General features: G+C 43.3%; 1 protein-coding gene across 2 annotated transcripts in view; it reads left to right on the top strand.

The window, feature by feature from the left end:
- Positions 1 to 18715, top strand: part of LOC129822746 (POU domain, class 6, transcription factor 2-like) — a 125198-nt gene that overhangs the window by 74613 nt on the left and 31870 nt on the right. For both annotated transcript variants that reach the window (XM_055881125.1, XM_055881126.1), the window contains exons 6-8: positions 695 to 829; positions 10772 to 10981; positions 14293 to 14446. In XM_055881125.1, the coding sequence (XP_055737100.1) occupies positions 695 to 829; positions 10772 to 10981; positions 14293 to 14446 (499 nt within the window). The remainder of the gene's footprint in view (positions 1 to 694; positions 830 to 10771; positions 10982 to 14292; positions 14447 to 18715) is intronic.

Here is an 18715-nt window from a genome sequence, read left to right as displayed (position 1 = left end):
TGCTCTTCGATCTACTTGCACAACCTAATAAGGCTCTGCTCTGCTGCACTACAACCAAATCAGCAGTGCATTTTCAGGCCTAACAAGTGGTTAGCTTGATTTATATGGGTAATCTCATGCTCCTACTTGGCTGGAGCTCCACAGGCTCTGCCCACACGGAGACCTCCTTTACAACTGCTTGGCCAGTCCACCGGTTCCAGATGAGTCCATTATAGCCGGGGTAAAGGCGGTCATTTTTTAACCCTCGAGATGAGCGGTGGTTCAGAGTGGGAGGTGTTGAGGTGGTGGTGCATGGCCACCGTGGCTCCTTCTATTGTTAGAGCTAGATGGTCTGGGGCTGCCTGGCCCCTGTAGAGACAGTGCTGGACCCTGGGGGCCACAGGAAGCACTTAGACTGGTAAAATTGCCACTTATTCACCGGCCCACCCCAAGCTTTCATCTGGGCCCTGGAGCACACACCTCTAGGGCCTGGATGATGGACTATTGTACATATAGACATCACAGTACGACTGTCGTTAGGAACAAAGCATTGGCACTCTATTTTCTCAAGCTACTTCACTTTCTTCCTCCTGCACTCTCTCTCCCCATGTTTGTGTATGCTAACATTTCAAGAATACCAATCAACCGTATTGCTACTGATCAAATAGCATCATTTATTATATTTGACCTCTAATGGTGGATTGTGTACCTTCAGTTGAACCCTCTGGCCAGCCAGGCAGCGGTGGCTGCAGCTATGGGCTCCATCGCCGGGTCCCAGGTCTTTGGCAACGCCCTCTCCAACCTGCAAGCTGGAGTCACGGGGCAGCTGGTCACCAATGCACAAGGACAGGTGAGTGTCCACTCATTATACCACTTATAGCACAAAAAGTGATGCATGTCAGGTTTCAACTTTTCATAAGACATGGCTGGAATGAAAACCTAGCGGAAGATCACGTCCCACAATGGTGGTTACTGTTACAGTACATTTCCATACTGTTACAGTACATTTCCATACTGTTATAGTACATTTCCATACTGTTACAGTACATTTCCATACTGTTACAGTACATTTCCATACTGTTACAGTACATTTCCATACTGTTATAGTACATTTCCATACTGTTACAGTACATTTCCATACTGTTACAGTACATTTCCATACTGTTACAGTACATTTCCATACTGTTATAGTACATTTCCATACTGTTACAGCACATTTCCATACTGTTACAGCACATTTCCATACTGTTATAGTACATTTCCATACTGTTACAGTACATTTCCATACTGTTACAGTACATTTCCATACTGTTGCAGTACATTTCCATACTGTTACAGTACATTTCCATACTGTTACAGTACATTTCCATGCTGTTCAGTGCTACAATAAACACTTTTCACTAACTAGATACATGCAAACAGAACTCCAAAGATTGGATGGTCTCAATATTCAGTTCTCTTATGTAGCAATGTTGTTTGGGGGTTTATTTGTTTATTTTTCAGCCCTGTGGCAGACATCCTGCCATATGTTAAGCTTTTTGGGAATAAACAAAGGCCTTCTTCCTCTTGTGCCGGTCACAGTAAAATGCTGACCTTGTCATATTTACAGGGTGGCTGCAGAATTGTTCCATCAGTAGCCAGTGGCTTGAACGATGACGCTTGTCAGAGTGGGGCCCTATCTAATGAATCATCTTATTGCAGGTGTGCACAGCACATATTCAAGGAAGATCGTATGGACAATGTGCCCTTTCACGCCAGCCAGTTATTTACCTTAACCCCGGTTTCATCCCTCTCTCTCTGCACTCCTTCCGCTATCCTGTTTATCACTAACTTAAAACCATGCCTGACAAAAGCCTTAGACGTTGGCTCTCATAGTTTTATGATAAGACAGATCTTATTCCATGTTTGTTGTGTAGGAAGTCTGTAAGGCGTAAGAGTTGCCGTACAGGGGAGTTTTTCTCAATATGCTCATGACTAAGCAATGCACATATTGTAGGCTACTTATAATTGTGTAAAAATGTGTTTCTCAAGAGTGTATATGTTCTTCTTCTGATAAGCTGTAGACCACACTATCTACCTAGCTGTCTACATACCACCACAGTCCAATGCTGGCACTAAGACCGCACTCAATGAGCTGTATACCGCCATAAATAAACAGGAAAACGCTCATCCAGAGGTGGCGCTCCTAGTGGCCGTGGACTTTAATGCAGGGAAACTTAAATCTTTAATTTATCAGCATGTTAAATGTGCAAACAGAGGGAAAAAACTCTAGAAAACCTTTACTCCACACACAGAAATGCGTACAAAGCTCTCCCTCGCCCTCCATTTGGCAAATCTGACCATAATTATATGCTCCTGATTCCAGTTTACAAGCAAAAATTAAAGCAGGAAGCACCAGTGACTCGGTCAATAAAAAAGTGGTGATGAAGCAGATGCTAAGCTACAGAACTATTTTGCTAGCACAGACTGGAATATGTTCCCAGGATTCTTCGGATGGCATTAAGTGCATTGATGACGTCGTCCCCACAGTGACTGTACCTACATACCACAACCAGAAGCCGTGGATTACAGGCAACATCCGCACTGAGCTAAAGGGTAGAGCTGCCGCTTTCAAGGAGCGGGACTCTAACCCGGAAGCTTCTAAGAAATCCCGCTATGCCCTCCAACGAACCATCAAACAGGAAAAGCTTCATTACAGAACTAAGATCGAATCGTACTACACCGGCTCCGACGCCTGTCAGATGTGGCAGGCTTGCAAACTATTACAGACTACAAAGAGAAGCACAGCCAAGAGCTGCCCAGTGACACGAGCCTACCAGACGAGCTAAATTACTTCTACTGAATGCTTGCTTCGAGGCAAGTAACACTGAAACATGCATGAGAGCATCAGCTGTTCCGGACGACTGTGTGATCAAGCTCTCCGTAGCAGATGTGGGTAAGACCTTTAAACAGGTCAACATTCACAAGGCTGCAGGGCCAGATGGATTACCAGGACGTGTACTCCGAGCATGCGCTGACCAACTGGCAAGTGTCTTCACTGACATTTTCAACCTCTCCCTGTCTGTGTCTGTAAAACCTACATGTTTGAAGCAGACCACCATAGTCCCTGTGCCCAAGAACACTAAGGTAACCTACCTAAATGACTGCCAACCCATAAAACTCACATCTGTAGCCATGAAGTGCTTTGAAAGGCTGGTCATGGCTCACATCAACACCATTATCCCAGAAACCCTAGACCCACTCCATTTGAATACCGCATCAACAGATCCACAGATGATGCAATCTCTATTGCACTCCACACTGCCCTTTCCCACCTGGACAAAAGGAACACCTACGTGAGAATGCTATTCATAGACTACAGCTCAGCGTTCAACACCATCGTGCCCTCAAAGCTTATCACTAAGCTAAGAACCCTGGGACTAAAAACCTCCCTCTGCAACTAGATCCTGGACTTTCTGACGGGCTGCCCCCAGGTGGTAAGGGTAGGTAACAACACATCCGCCACGCTGATCCTCAACACGGGGACCCCTCAGGGGTGTGTGCTCAGTCCCCTCCTGTTCTCCCTGTTCACTCATGACTGCATGGCCAGGCACGACTCCAACACCATCATTAGGTATGCCGATGACACAACAGTGGTAAGCCTGATCATCAACAACGACGAGACAGCCTATAGGGAGGTGGTCAGAGACCTGACCACGTGGTGCAAGGACAAAACTTCTCCCTCAATGTGATCAAGACCAAGGGGATGATTGTGGACTACAAGAAAAGGAGAACCGAGCACGCCCCCATTCTCATCGACGGGCCTGTAGTGGAGGAGGTTGAGAGCTTCAAGTTCCTTGGCGTTCACATCACCAAAAAACTAACATGGTCTAAACACACCAAGACAGTTGTGAAGAGGGCACAACACAACTTACTCCCCCTCGGGAGACTGAAAGATTCGGCATGGGTCCTCAGATCCTCAAAAGTTTTACCATTGAGAGCATCCTGACTGGTTGCATCACTGCCTGGTATGGCAACTGCTCGGCCTCCGACCGCAAGGCACTACAGAGGGTAGTGCATACAGCCCATTACATCACTGTGCCAAGCTTCCTGCCATCCAGGACTTCTATACCAGGCGTTGTCAGAGGACAGCCCTAAAAATTGTCAAAGACTCCAGCCACCTTAGTCATAGACTGTTCTCTCTGCTACCACACGGCAAGCAGTACCGGAGCCCCAAGTCTAGGTCCAAGAGGCTTCTAAACAGCTTCTACCCCCAAGCCATGAGACTCATTTAATCTGAACATCTAATCAAATGGCTACCCAGGCTATTTGCATTGCCCCCCCCCCCCCCCCCCCCCCCTTACACTAATGCTACTCTCTGTTATTATCTATGCATAGTCACTTTAATAACTCTACCCACATGTATACTACCGTTCAAAATGTTGGGGTCACTTAGAAATGTCCTTGTTTTTGAAAGAAAAGCTAATTTTTTGTCCATTAAAATAACATCAAAAAGATCAGAAATACAGTGTAGACATTGTTAATGTTGTAAATGACTATTGTAGCTTGAAACGGCTGCTTTTTTATGGAATATCTACATAGGCAGAGGCCAATTATCACCCCTGTGTTCCAATGGCACGTTGTGTTAGCTTATCCAAGTTGATCATTTTAAAAGGCTAATTGATCATTAGAAAACCCTTCTGCAATTATGTTAGCACAGCTGAAAACTGTTGTGCTGATTAAGAAGCAATAAAACTGGCCTTCTTTAGACTAGTTTAATTTCTGGAGCATCATGTCACGCCCTGACCTTAGAGAGCCTTTTTTATGTCTCTATTTGGTTTGGTCAGGGTGTGATTTTGGTGGGCATTCTATGTTCTTTATTTCTATGATTTGTGTTTCTATGTTTTGGCCGGGTATGGTTCTCAATCAGGGACAGCTGTCTATCGTTGTCTCTGATTGGGAATCATACTTAGGCAGCATGTTTTGCCACCTTAGGTTGTGGGATGTTGTTTTTGTTAGCTCTGTGTAGCCTTCAAGACGTCACGTTTGTTGTTCTTTTGTTGTTTTGTTTGGTGTTCGTTTTTTAAAATAAAGAAGCATGAACACGTACCACGCTGCACCTTGGTCTCATACTTCCGACGAGCGTTACAGAACATCCCACCACAAACGGACCAAGCAGCGTGGTAAGGAGGACTGGACATGGGAGGACATCCTGGACGGCAAAGGATCTTGGACGTGGGAGGAGATCCTGGCCGGAAGGGATCGCATCCCATGGGAACAGGTGGAAGCAGCTAGGAAGGCGGAGGCAGCTAGAACGGGGGCCCAGCGTTACGACGGTACACGGCTAGCACGGAAGCCCGAGAAGCCACTCCAAAACATTTTTTGGCTGAGTCAGGTTGGAGACCTGAGCCAACTCCTCGTGCTTACCGTGGGGACAGTGTGACTAGTCAGGCCCCATGTTATGCGGCTCTGCGCAGTGTGTCTCCAGTGCGCACTCATAGCCCGGTGCGCTATATTCCAGCTCCCCGCATCGGCCGGGCTAGAGTGGGCTAAATACCTGTTGTATTCAGCGCATGTGACAAATAAAATTTGATTTGATTTCTATGTGTTTGCCCACATGTATGTATTCTGTAAACAGCATGCGTGAGTGATGCTAAACACGGCTAATGAGAAAGTATGGGTTTCCCTGGTCTGCAAATGCGCAGAGCGCCGGGGACAGATCGCCATGGAGATGGATTTGATGGGATGCTCTGTGCTTTTGTAATGTCACAGCGACTGACACTGGCTGACATAATAAGGTCACGGAGACGGTCAAAGCCCTAGGCGACAGTCCTTTGCTCCCCCACCTTATTATTCAGAGCATCGTTCAGTCTGAGCACTCTGAAACCTGCACTACACTACTACTAACACAGGGTCCCCCCACCACACACGCACGCACGCACACACAAGTGGATGCACACATACCCCTCTGATACTGGAAACATTACAGAGGTTAATGCATGCCTGCAACTTGACTGGAGGACCAACAAACAGCGCCTCAGAAGCTGAATGCCCACCATAAAAGCAGCCCTTGTGTCAGACTGTAGAATCCCAAACAGACTTTGGTGTTTGTTTTGCTGGGAGAATGATAGAGGAACTAGAATCCCTCCAAAATGTGTGTGCTTGTTGAATGTTATGTTGTGGTTTAGCTAGGTTACGCAGCATCGTAACAGCGTTGTTGCTGTGCTAAAAGCACAAGGAATTTGAACAAGGTATCCGGATGAAAATACCTGGCCTGCCTTCATTTGGAGTCCTTTCTTCTCCTGTAGGTTTTTTTAATCTGAATGAAGTATTTGTCTTTTGAAGAGAAGATAACACAGTCGGTGACCCTGTCATTAATGCCCAGTCGATTTCTTCCTCTTAGCTTATTCAAGTAGGTTTCAGACAGGGGCCTTGAAAAGCTTTGGATTTGATCATGTGGCTTTAACATGTATCCGCCTGATTACATTTTGTCAATCTTTTTTCACTTTCCAAGGCTAGTCGACGAGGCCACTCTTCAGTCCCATCTTTTTGAATTTGGTTGTGAGAAAATAGTAAGAATTAATTGCCTTAGGAAAGCATTACACCATTTAACTTCAGTTTCCTCGGTATCTAATACAACGATTAAGGTCAAATATATTTTAAAAAATATCTTGAAATAAGATACATTTATTGTATTAAGCCATGTTTAGGTTTAAATAAGCTACATTATCTGCCAATGATGTTAGATCATTTAGCTTGGTACAGAAAAACAGTGAATTATCACTCAATATAAGATATTTAGGCTTGCTTAGATTTCACTTTTTGCAGTGCACATTGAATATTGTATTTACTGAATTGTCATGGACATAAACTGTATTTCCAGTTTACTATAGCATAAATACTGTAGTAAAAAACTATAGTATGCAGTATACTATAGTAATTACTGCAGTGTTTTTGCGTACTGTAGAATTTACTGAAGTGTTTTTGCGGACATTTCTGTAGTATTTACTATAGTGTTTTTGTTTTACTATCTTGGATATAGCAGTGGGAGCTTTCTCCTTGAGGAAACCTACTGGACAAAATACTCAAAGAGCAAATTTTCCCTAACCTGTAGGTAGGACTGAGGTCTGAACGAATAACCTGTAGAGAACAAAATATATGGTCTACACTTGGCATGTAGGTTTCTCCCTTCTGGGTGGCACAAAATGGGATATAGGGGAAGGGGATGGGCAGAGTATATGCAAATGAAAAACTGTAGTATACTATACTATACTAACTACTATAGTGTTTTTGCAGACTGTAGTGTTTTTGCGGAAATTACTGTAGTATTTACTGTAGTGTTTTTGCGGTCTGAGGTATACCGTAGTATTTACTATAGTTTCCTACAGTATACTACAAAATTCTATAGTAAGTACTACACATGATCGAGGGATACTACAGTGTGTAGAATATTACTAAATAATTCTATAGTAAGTACTGTAGTATTCTATTGTAAACTGTAGTATTTTTTCATGTGGGATGGGGGGACTCCCAGTGCTGTTAACCCTGGTGCCTGGTCTTTGTGTTTCCTGGTGAAACCCCCATGAGCCTGGGCTGTTGGGTCCATCCATCCTCTTCACTGAGCTTTGATAAAGGCCAGAGCCCACAGGGCTGACTGCTGTTACTAATGCAAACAATGCCAGGTAGGAACACACATGCTCTGTTAACCTGCATGTTCACAACCACAGAGGGACTCCATTGAAATAAAAATCTGTCCTCAGAAGAAACATATTCTGACATTGTCATTTAAACTTTTGAACACCTGTTTTCACCTAACAGCGGGGTAAATAAAGGCAGGTAAATAATACTGTAGGTGTCTGTATATTTTGTAATATGGTATAATATTCACACTGTGTTAGAACCACAATCAAAAGGGCTTTCCATCTGACTTTGTGATCTTATAAAGCAATTAACATCCTTAATCAAATTGTTATGCTTGATGTCTTTGAGCTGTAATGAAGTAAGTCAGGACTTCCAAACGTTTCCCAACCTGGGTCTCTATTCCAACATGGTTCTCTATTCACAGCACGGAGATAGCAGGAGGGGAAAATGGCCAGAGATATTGTCTGGCCACCGTGGCTAACACCACAGATTGCCCTGGCCTGGCTGGATAGACGAGACAGCATTTCTGTGGAAACGAGAAGAGCAGGATAATCTTAATGAGTTCTGCTGAGAGAAGGGAGAGAGAGAGAGAGAGGAGGATGCAGGTCCTGACCGTTCCTCACACACCACACTATCATGAGTGGAAAACGAATACATGAGGAGGAAAAAGACAAAGAGAAGAAAGGTAAACATGAAGAATGCTGGTTGGACAAAGCTGACTATTCTATTGTTTGTTCGAAGGTGCCACAACCTATGTGACTTTGTGTGTATAAAATGCCATAATTGGCTGTAGTCTGCCAGCGAACCATGTATTCTCCATGGACCTCTCCATGAATCTACAGGTTTCCATCAGAATTGACATGTTTTACATAATCAGGGTCACAATCAACTGCCTTGAGGAACGCCATCTGAGCACTGCCGTGGATCATCCAAGAGGTCTGAGGGAGAGAACGAGATGTGGTGGTAGCGGTGCATCCGGGGGCAAGAGCCAAGGTGTCAGTTCCCTGCCTGTGTTATTACGCTTATCACTTATAGAATAACCACTTAATCCAACGAGGGTGAATAATTGAGTGGAACAAGTCCTCCACCACAGAGGCACGCGAAGCCAGATGTCGAGAGACATGAGCGTCAGGGCGGCGCAATAAAATATGCTAAGTGGCAAGAGAGGAGGGCGCATTTACAGGGGGAATCAGCGGAGGCGACACAGAGCCCGGAGAGAGAGAGAAATTATCTGACGCTTAACACGAAGCAACGTAAGCAAATGAGCCGTGGAGGGGATGAATTACAGATTGCCGGCCTACCTTTCTACCACTGATCCTTCCCCATTATGTCAAACAGAGAGGGGGGAGAGGAGAGGGAGGGGACCAATGAAGCAGAGAGAGGCATGGCAGAGAGAATCAGATTAGCACTGGAAGCAGTAGTGAGATGCTGGACTACAGTATGGGGGGACCTGTTTGCATCTCGCTGTGAAATGATATATAGTGGCAGGTGCATGTGTATTCATTTGATCTCTACCCTACAGTATATATGATTATTTTGGTGATTTATACACAATGCTTGAAGTAGGCAGCATGAGCTACCAAAACATTCATTGTGCTTGTGTCCATTTATTTTGGTAAAAATGTTTTGCCTTTGTTTTTTACGATAACAAAATAAAACAATGCTAGCCCAAATCTTCCAGCCAGGTCCAAATGACAAGTTTTGTAAAATAATTGCAAGTGTAAGGAATTGTATTAGATATTGGTTACTTGATTTAACAACTTCTCAACATTAGCTATGGTTGACACAATATACACACTCCCTTTTATATTGGACATATGCGGGACTCATTGGACACATGCACGACTCCCACAACTCCCCTCCCCCATGACAATCACTCAGACACACACAACTCAGGGTTGGAGCTCCAGACAAAGAACTACCTCAGGAACCAATGGAACGTGGACACCAGGCCTGTACAGGACTACCCAAGACCCAGACCGACCAATCGGAAGGCCAGACTTGCAGATCAACCTACTTTGCTTGTTGTCTATATATAAAACTGTACGACTGTGGAAACTCCCTCTTTTCCTGACGACCCCATACGGATCCGATAGAAGGAGCCGTGCTGCACGCTTTGCATAATATTTTTACACTTGAATAAACCTGCCTTATTATAAAATTATCCACCTCGTCCTATGTCTCCACTTGGTCTCCTGTCTCAAGTAAAACGAATTATCAACAAACACAAGCCCAACCATGTTCACTCTCCTCTGGCATAATTAGGCTGCATGCTGTGGTCCTGTCCGTGGCGAGAACAGGCAGAGAGACTGAAACTCTGAAGTTGTCTATCCAGGACCAGTCCACAGATTACATTAACCTTCATCATTGTGAAGAGGCGCTAAGTCCCCCCCCTAAAGCGCTACTCTTGGCCACACTCTGGCAGCTCTGAGAGCTAAAACGCTGCGGTGACACTCTGCCGCCCCCTTTGATCTGCACTTCCTGATTACAGCCATGGAGGAGAGAAGAGGAGAGCTGGGGGGGGGGGGGGGGGGGGGGGGGGGGTGAAGTACCCCAGGGTCCCTGGGAGCTGAATTGGACATTTGGGGTGTGTGTGTGTCGGTGTGCATGCAAGCGCACTTGTGTGTGTGTTGAAGGGGGGGGGGGGGGTCTCTCAGTATTAGCACCCCCCCTTAACAGAAACCGACAAATACACATATACACACATGAATCTTACACACACGCCCCTCTCCTGGCCTGGTGATGGATAATACAGGCAGTGGTCTGCACCAGCACACACACAGGCACTCAGAGCTGATCTTTGCAGTGTGCTCCCAGCAGTGGGCTCTGCCTTCACTTGGTTTGGCCTATAAAACCTCCTCTATGACAGATGATCAGATAATCTGTCTGTGCCGTTCCCTCACACACATGAACTCAACCATCAAGTGCTTGGGCTTTGATACTGCCGTTCCAAACGTTTGTGCGTCCACTGATATGCACGTATTGTCATACGCAATACACATGTATTTGATGTGGGAGTTCATATAGAATCTGAAAGGCGCTCTATACTTCTGTGCAGTAGGTCATAAGTGCAATAGTTGTAACGATGATCGCCTTTCTACCCTTATCCATGTACTGTAGATCAATGGAATAACCCATCTGATTTCTTCTCCTCTCACCCCTCCTTTTTCAGATAATTGGAACGATCCCACTGATGCCCAACTCTGGGGGGCCCTCGAGCCAATCAGGGGGCGGAAACCCTGCGCTGCAGGTCCAGCCAATTACACCTCAGCTTCTGACCAACACCCAGGGCCAGATCATCGCCACGGTGATCGGCAATCAGATCCTGCCTGTCATCAACACCCAGGGAATCACGCTGTCACCAATCAAGCCTGGACAGCAGGTAACCACACACATGCACAGACACAAACACGAGTCACATCACATACGAGACACATGAAGATATATTCCTACTCACAGAAAATGCCAATTGAGTACATTCGAAGACCAAAAATCCGTGTAGATTTAGCTTTTTCTGTTTACTCGTGAGAAACAATACTAGTCAAGTCTGGTGTTTTTTCAGCTATCACGTCTTCTCATCTTCTGTCTAAACACAACTTGAGACGATTTCCTTCTCATAAACATAACTCCCAACTGTAGTATTTCATTGCTCCCAGTGTTTGGAAGTGGTTGCTTTCGATTAAACCAGTCTCTTGACTAGGGCAGTAAAGATTACAGAAGTGTGACAGAAAGAAAGAGTGATATATCAAAATTTGTCAGGCCTTTGAAAATATACTCTTTTCTTAGGAGCTAATAAGCAGCACGATGGTGCATCCTCACAAAGGTGTGTTGTGTGTGTGTAAAGCACCTGTCAGGGAACCTCTCAAACTCCCTCTCTGGCAGTCTGCAGAGCCCCTGCAGAGCCAAACGAAAAACAACACTTTTCATCACCCCACTTAAAACTCAAACACTACCTCACTCTGTTTTTTTTCTCTCTCACTACCTGCTATATTTCTCTCTCTCATCCTCCCCACCTATTCGTGACCTTATCTGTGACCTGAGCATGTCGTAATTCTCCTTAATCACACATTTAAAAGGAGAATCGTGTGTCTCTAGCTATCGTAACAATACATCACCAGACTGAACCTCTAAAAGAGGCTCTCCTAGAACATGCACAGAAGAACATGAGTTCTATGGTGCTATATGTTTGACAGTGAGCTCAAACCCCACCTAGTGCTGAATTGTTATGTACAAGGTAAATGTTCTTCCTACTTTTGGACTTGTAAATGCATGGTAGGCGTCAGAGGCACAATTACCAAATAAAACAAAAAAAATGTCAAAGCTTTAAGTCTACCTACTTTGGACCAGGCTTTCAGCCATAAATAAGGAAGATAAAAACAAATTAAACATGCTATGTAAACGGCTAGGGCAGTAGGTGTGACTTCACGGAACATCAGATCACACTCGTGAACGAATGAATGCATTTGTAATCATGTCTATGTGTTTTGGTCCTCACTTCAAAGCCACGCGCGTAGACAACGACTGTTCCACGGGTATAATTTAAGGTTGTCAGCTCCGGCAGTGCCGAATATTTCAAGTGAAGCTAGATAATTCTCACTGCCTGTCAGCTGTCTTGACAGTATGTGCATCGCTGTTGACATCCACCACCATTCCAAACAAACACATGCCGATGGGAAAAGAATTAATAGCGAGAGAGAGTATTGAGAAAGCCAACCTAGTTTACGGAGGAGACAGCTTTCACTTTAGAGTGAAGACGTATCAGCTTGATCTTGTAAGAGCAATTCATTTGCGCACCAAACATGAAAATACATAGTTTTCTTACAGCCGGAGTACATTGCCTGTAAATCATACATTATCTTTGATACGGGAGCGGCGGTGTCCATGGTTCTTTTCCTGCGCGGACTTGTCTTTATTAGCAATTAGCAATGGAGAAAACACCCTATAATTGTCATAAAGTTTTTTCTACACTCCTGTATGGCAGGCAGGGGATGGTAGAGGTATTCACTTTTTGGACCCGTTCTGAAATGGACCTGGGGCTTTCCCACCCGAACCCGATATGGATACATGTTTATATAGACACTTGTTCCGAACGGACCAGAGGACAACTAGACCCGTTCCATATAGACCTGGTCGGATCCAGACCCGATCCAATCCGAGTGAGGGAAGCAGAAGAAAATATATATTTTTAAGCTACTTTATTGACCGGAGTTGATAAAGTGAGAGGAGGGAGACAGAGGTGCTGCTCTAGCAGGCGGGGAGGGACCGTACTGTGAGCGAGTGACACTGGGAGCAGGGAGGGAGAGACAAGAGACAGCAACCAAGCCGACTAGCGCTATAGTAGACTATAATATGCCATATCTAGGTTATTTAGCATCAAATATGACTGCATCAAACTGGGAGAAGCTAGTTAAGCGAGCTAACGTTAGCTACCGTAGCTAGGCTAATTGAAGTTGCAGTGCATGTGCTTTCTCATCCTACAGTTACAAATGACAACTCCGTTCAGAATATTAAATAGCAGCCTACCTGTTGACTCTTGGTCGTTGTAGCCTATCCTTCTCCTTTAACTTTCAATTTGTCATTTTAATTGAATCTTCCATTGATTAGAAATCTACTAATTATTGCCGTTTCGATGATTTATGATTGGCCAAAAACAACAACAATCACTCTCGTGAAAAGCATGAGCAGCAGCATAAATGATAAAATGTCTCTCTCTACTGCAGAAGTCGCGTTCGGATATGTACGGGCCCTTCCGGACAAGTCAGTTGAAAGTACACATACCCGGGCCGAGACCATTGACAGTCGTATCAGATTCAACCCAGACCCGTGAAATTATTCAGAATTCTGGATCCGGATCTGCTCGAGTCCCGGATCGGGTCTCGGGTATTCGGGTACAGGTGGACCCATGAAGACCTCTAGAGGACGTTAATGCTCATGGAGAGCGGAAGAGAGCGAGAAATACAAACAGCTGAGCCACCATTCATCTCCTAATAAAACCCAGTGTCTCTTTTATACTAATCTAACACTGTCTGTTTCAATTGTAATCTAGCTCTGAATAGTCTTCTCCAGAGATGGGTAACTTTGATGGGGGTGGGGGCCATAAAAAAAACGGAACTCCTCATGAGGGGCAGTGGCTTGTGGGTCTGCATACCCACATCCATACCGCCCCCCACCTTGCAAGCAAAACATTTTAGTGGCCCCCCTCATGACAGTGAAGAGAAGGGCGTAGAGAAATTGTTGTCGTTTTAAAGCAAATTTGCTGCGATTCTACACATTTTGCGATGAGACGGAGAGAAGATTTTGCAATTTTATAACTAATTTCATGCAATTCTACACATTTTGCCATAGGGTAGAGACAAATGTTTTCCGTTTTTAATATGATTACTGATGATCGATGGGCCCCACCCCGGTCTGTAATTTGACCATCACTATAAATTTAGATAGCTGGTCGCTAGACTCATTTACCAATCCCCCCCAAAATAATCTGACATGGACTGATTAGGTGACGGCAGATGCAGAACCAAATTTTAAAATTGCTCCTTGTATATTCTATTATTCTAAGACCCTGACTGAGTTCCTAAAGATAATTGTGAAGATAACTTGTTGTGCTATTAAGGTGTAATATTATATTGGTTGTATTGTTGTTTTAAGTGAATATATTCAGTCAATATTTAATTTCTGTATGTGTGTCTTCAGCTGCCTCAGGCTCAGCAGGTTCAGACAGGCCCAGTGTCATCTCAGCCCAACCTGCTCCACATTCCCCACAGCCAGAGTCCTCTCCGCCAGGTCTCTTCCTCCTCATCATCATCCTCTTCCTCCTCCTCTCTCAGCGTGGGTCAGCTGGTCAGCAGTGAGTACCCGGTGACACCCCCACACGCAAACACACACACAAACACACATGCACACATATTAAAATAACATACAAGCATACAGATAAACCTACATTGTCAGAGAATTACATTTTGTAATTGACCACAGTCTTTGGTATGGTGAACCTTCTATTTCAAGAGTGCTGGCTTTCTGTTTGTCGTAAAACATTCGATTTTTCGGTAAGCCTTCATTTTATAGCCTCTTAATTACTATGTATTTACATAGTAACAAAAACAATATACATAGTAACAATTTAGCCTTAAACAACCAAGTAAGTATAACATACATACTTATTAAGTAATAATATAGATAAGTACAGGTAGGTAAGAAGTATAAGTAAGAACCAGCGTATTGCTATGTAAATATGTAGTCACGCCAGTCTCTTTCAAAGTATTACCTAAGAAAACCAATGAACATACATGGTAATTTGTCATTTAAATACCTTCATTTAAATACCCAATAAATGCCTTCAAGAGATCCTCTTTTGTTGATATTCTCTCAGTTGTTTTCGTGTACTTTACCTTTAGTTACCATGTATGTTCTAAGTAACAGGGCTGTAAAATTAAGTAATGTCTGTTTCCATGTAGATACAATGTAGTTACTTGTGAGTTACCACCGCATTGATTGATTCCATCACATGAAGACAACAGCAAATCTGTCTGTGATCCTACCCTACATGGTACCACCTTTACACTCACAGGGTAGGTAGGAGGTAAGAGGGCTGTAAAATGAAATCATTGCTAATACCATATACGGTGCTTATAGAAAAGTCTACACCCCCTTTAAAAATATCACCTTTTGTTGCCTTACAGCCTGGAAGTAAAATGCATTAAAATAGTAGTTCTCCCATTGATCTACACATCATGCCCCACAACTTCCAGGTGAACATTTCTTTAATTTATTTTTTAAATCAATAAAAAATAAAACCTGAAATAGCTTGGTTGGATAAGCGTCCCTTGTAATAGCGATCCTAAATTAGCTCAGGTGTAACCAGTCACCTTCAAAATCACACACCAAGTTAATTGGCCTCAATTGTAGTGATTGACATGATTTCAGGATAAATTCAGCAGTTCCTGTAGATTCCCTCTACTGGGTAGTGAAGACGATTATTAAGAAGTGGAAGGTGTATGGCACCACCAAGACCCTGCCTCGATCAGGCCATCCCTCCAAACTGGATGACCGACCAAGTAGGAGACTGATCTGAGGCTACCTTGAGTCCAATGGCAACTTTGAAATAGCTATGGCTAAGACTGGTCAAAGTGTGCATGTGACAACAATATCCCAAGCACTCCACAAATCTGGCATGTATGATAGGGTGGCAAAAAGGAAGATATTACTTAAGAAAGCCCACATTGAATCCCGTTTGAAATGCATGAAAACACTTGGGAGATTCTGTAGCCATGTGGCAAAAAGTTTTGTGGTCTGACGAAACTAAAATGGAACTTTTTGGCCTGAATGCAAAGCGTTACATTTGGTGCAAATCCAACACATCACCCAAAGAACACCATCCTTAGTGTGGCGAACTTGGTGGCAGGTAGCCTAAGTGGTTAGAGCGTTGGGCCAGTAACCGAAAAGTTGCTGGATCAAATCCTTGAGCTGGCAAGGTAAAAATCTGTCGTCCTGCCCCTGAACAAGGCAGTTAACCCACTGTTACTAGGCTGTCATTGTAAGTAAGTATTTGGTCTTAACTAACTTGCCTAGTGTGGTGGCAGCATCATGTTATGGGGATGTTTCTCATCGTCAGGATGGAAGGGAAAATGAATGGCGCAATGTACAGAAAACTCCTTGAGGAAAACCTGCTGCCATCTGCAAGAAAGCTGAAACTGGGATGGAAGTTCACCTTTCAGCATGACAATGACTCGAAGGCCAAAGCTACAGTGGAGTTGCTAAGTAATAAAAAGGTAAATGTCCTTGAGTGGCCCAGTCAGAGCCTCGACCTAAATCCAATCGAAAACTTGTGGCAGGACTTGAAGATTGCTATCCATCAATGCTCTCAAAGGAATGTGACAGAGCTTAAACAGTATTGTAAAGAAGAATGATCAAATATTGACAAATCTAGGTGTGCAACCTGGTCTCAGAGCATTTCGTATTATTCTGTAAGTAAATCCGAGAAACTCTATTTAGTACGATATGTTACAAATTATAATTTGTATGATATGTTACAAATTGCAATTGGGATTATAGGTTACACATTCCAATTTGTTGTGGCTAACAATAGCTAGGTGGCTAACATTAGCTAGGCTAAGGGTTAGGGGTTAAGGTTAGGAGTTAGGTTAAAGGGTCAAGGTTAGGGTTGGGAAGGGTTAGCTAACGTGCTAAGTAGTTGCAAAGTACAGTACCAGTCAAGTTTGGACACACCTACTCATTCAAGGGTTTCTCTTTATTTTTACTATTTTCTACATTGCAGAATAATAGTGAAGACATCAAAACTATGAAATAACAAATATGGAATAATGTAGTCACCGAATTGTTTTTGTTGTTGAGATTCTTCAAAGTAGCCTCCCTTTGCCTTGATGACAGCTTTGCACACTCTTTACATTCTCACAATCAGTTTCACCTGGAATGCTTTTCCAGCAGTCTTGAAGGAGTTCCCACATATGCTGAGCACTGGTGGCTGATTTTCCTTCACTCTGCGGTCCAACTCATCCCAAACCATCTCAATTGGGTTTGAGATCAGGTGATTGTGGAGGCCAGGTAATCTGATGCAGCACTCCATCACTCTCCTTGGTCAAATAGCCCTTATACAGCCTGGAGGTGTGTTTTGGGTCATTGTCCCGTTGAAAAACAAATGATAGTCCCACTAAGCGCAAACCAGATAAGATGGCGTATCGCTGCAGAATGCTGTGGTAGCCGTGTTGAACTTCTTCTGGCTGCAAGCCCTAAGTCGGGATCAATATGACAACAGCCACTTCAAGTGCAGGGCGCGAAATTCAAATATATTTTTTAGAAATATTTAACTTTCACACATTAACAAGTCCAATACAGCAAATGAAAGGTACACATCTTGTGAATCCAGCCAACATGTCCGATTTTTAAAATGTTTTACAGCAAAAACAGCACGTATATTTATGTTAGCTCACCACCAAATACAAAAAAGGACAGACATTTTTCACAGCACAGGTAGCATGCACAAAGCCAACCTAACTAACCAAGAACCAACTAAACTAACCAACAAACAACTTCATCAGATGACAGTCTTATAACATGTTATTCAATAAATCTATGTTTTGTTCGAAAAATGTGCATATTTCAGGTATAAATCATAGTTTACATTGCAGCTACAATCAGAAATTGCACCGAAAGCAGCCAGAATAATTACAGACACCAACGTCAAATACCTAAATACTCATCATAAAACATTTCTGAAAAATACATAGTGTACAGCAAATGAAAGACAGGCATCTTGTGATTCCAGCCAATATTTCCGATTTATTAAGTGTTTTACAGCGAAAACACAATATAGCGTTATATTAGCTTACCACAATAGCCAGAAACACAAGCCATTTCCCAGCAGCAAAAGTTAGCGATCAAACCAGGAAAAGATATATAATTTTTGACTAACCTTGATATGCTTCATCAGATGACAGTCCTATAACATCAGGTTATACATACACTTATGTTTTATTCGAAAATGTGCATATTTAGAGCTGAAATCAATGGTTATACATTGTGCTAACGTAGCTACTTTTTCCCACAACGTCTGGATATTTTTCTGACACTTTTTCTGACACACATATTCTGACCAAATAGCTATTCATAAACATAACTAAAAAATACATGTTGTATAGGAAATGATAGATACATTAGTTCTTAATGAAATCGCCGTGTTAGAATTCTAAAAATAACTTCATTACCACATCCAGTTTACGTTATAGCGAGAGAGTACCCAAACTCTGGGCGCAAACGACTAGTTCACATGTACGACGTTAATATGAAATAGCATCATAAAATGGGTCTTACTTTTGCTGATCTTTCATCAGAATGTTGGACAAGGGGTCCTTTGTCGGGAACAATCGTTGTTTGGATTTAGAACGGCCTTTTTCCCTCTCAATTTAGCAAGCACACTAGCCAAGTGGCACGAATCTCTCCATGTCAACAAACGGAAGAGAACGGAACACGGCAAAACTCACCAAAAAATTTCAATAATCTGATTAAACTATATTGAAAAAACATACTTTACGATGATATGGTCACATGTATCAAATAAAATCAAAGCCGGAGATATTAGTCGTCTATAACGACAGCTGTA

The sequence above is a fragment of the Salvelinus fontinalis genome, chromosome 25 (genome assembly GCF_029448725.1).
Source record: "Salvelinus fontinalis isolate EN_2023a chromosome 25, ASM2944872v1, whole genome shotgun sequence".
In the NCBI taxonomy this organism is placed as follows: Eukaryota; Metazoa; Chordata; class Actinopteri; order Salmoniformes; family Salmonidae; genus Salvelinus; species Salvelinus fontinalis.
This window is presented reverse-complemented; position numbering and strand designations above follow the sequence as displayed.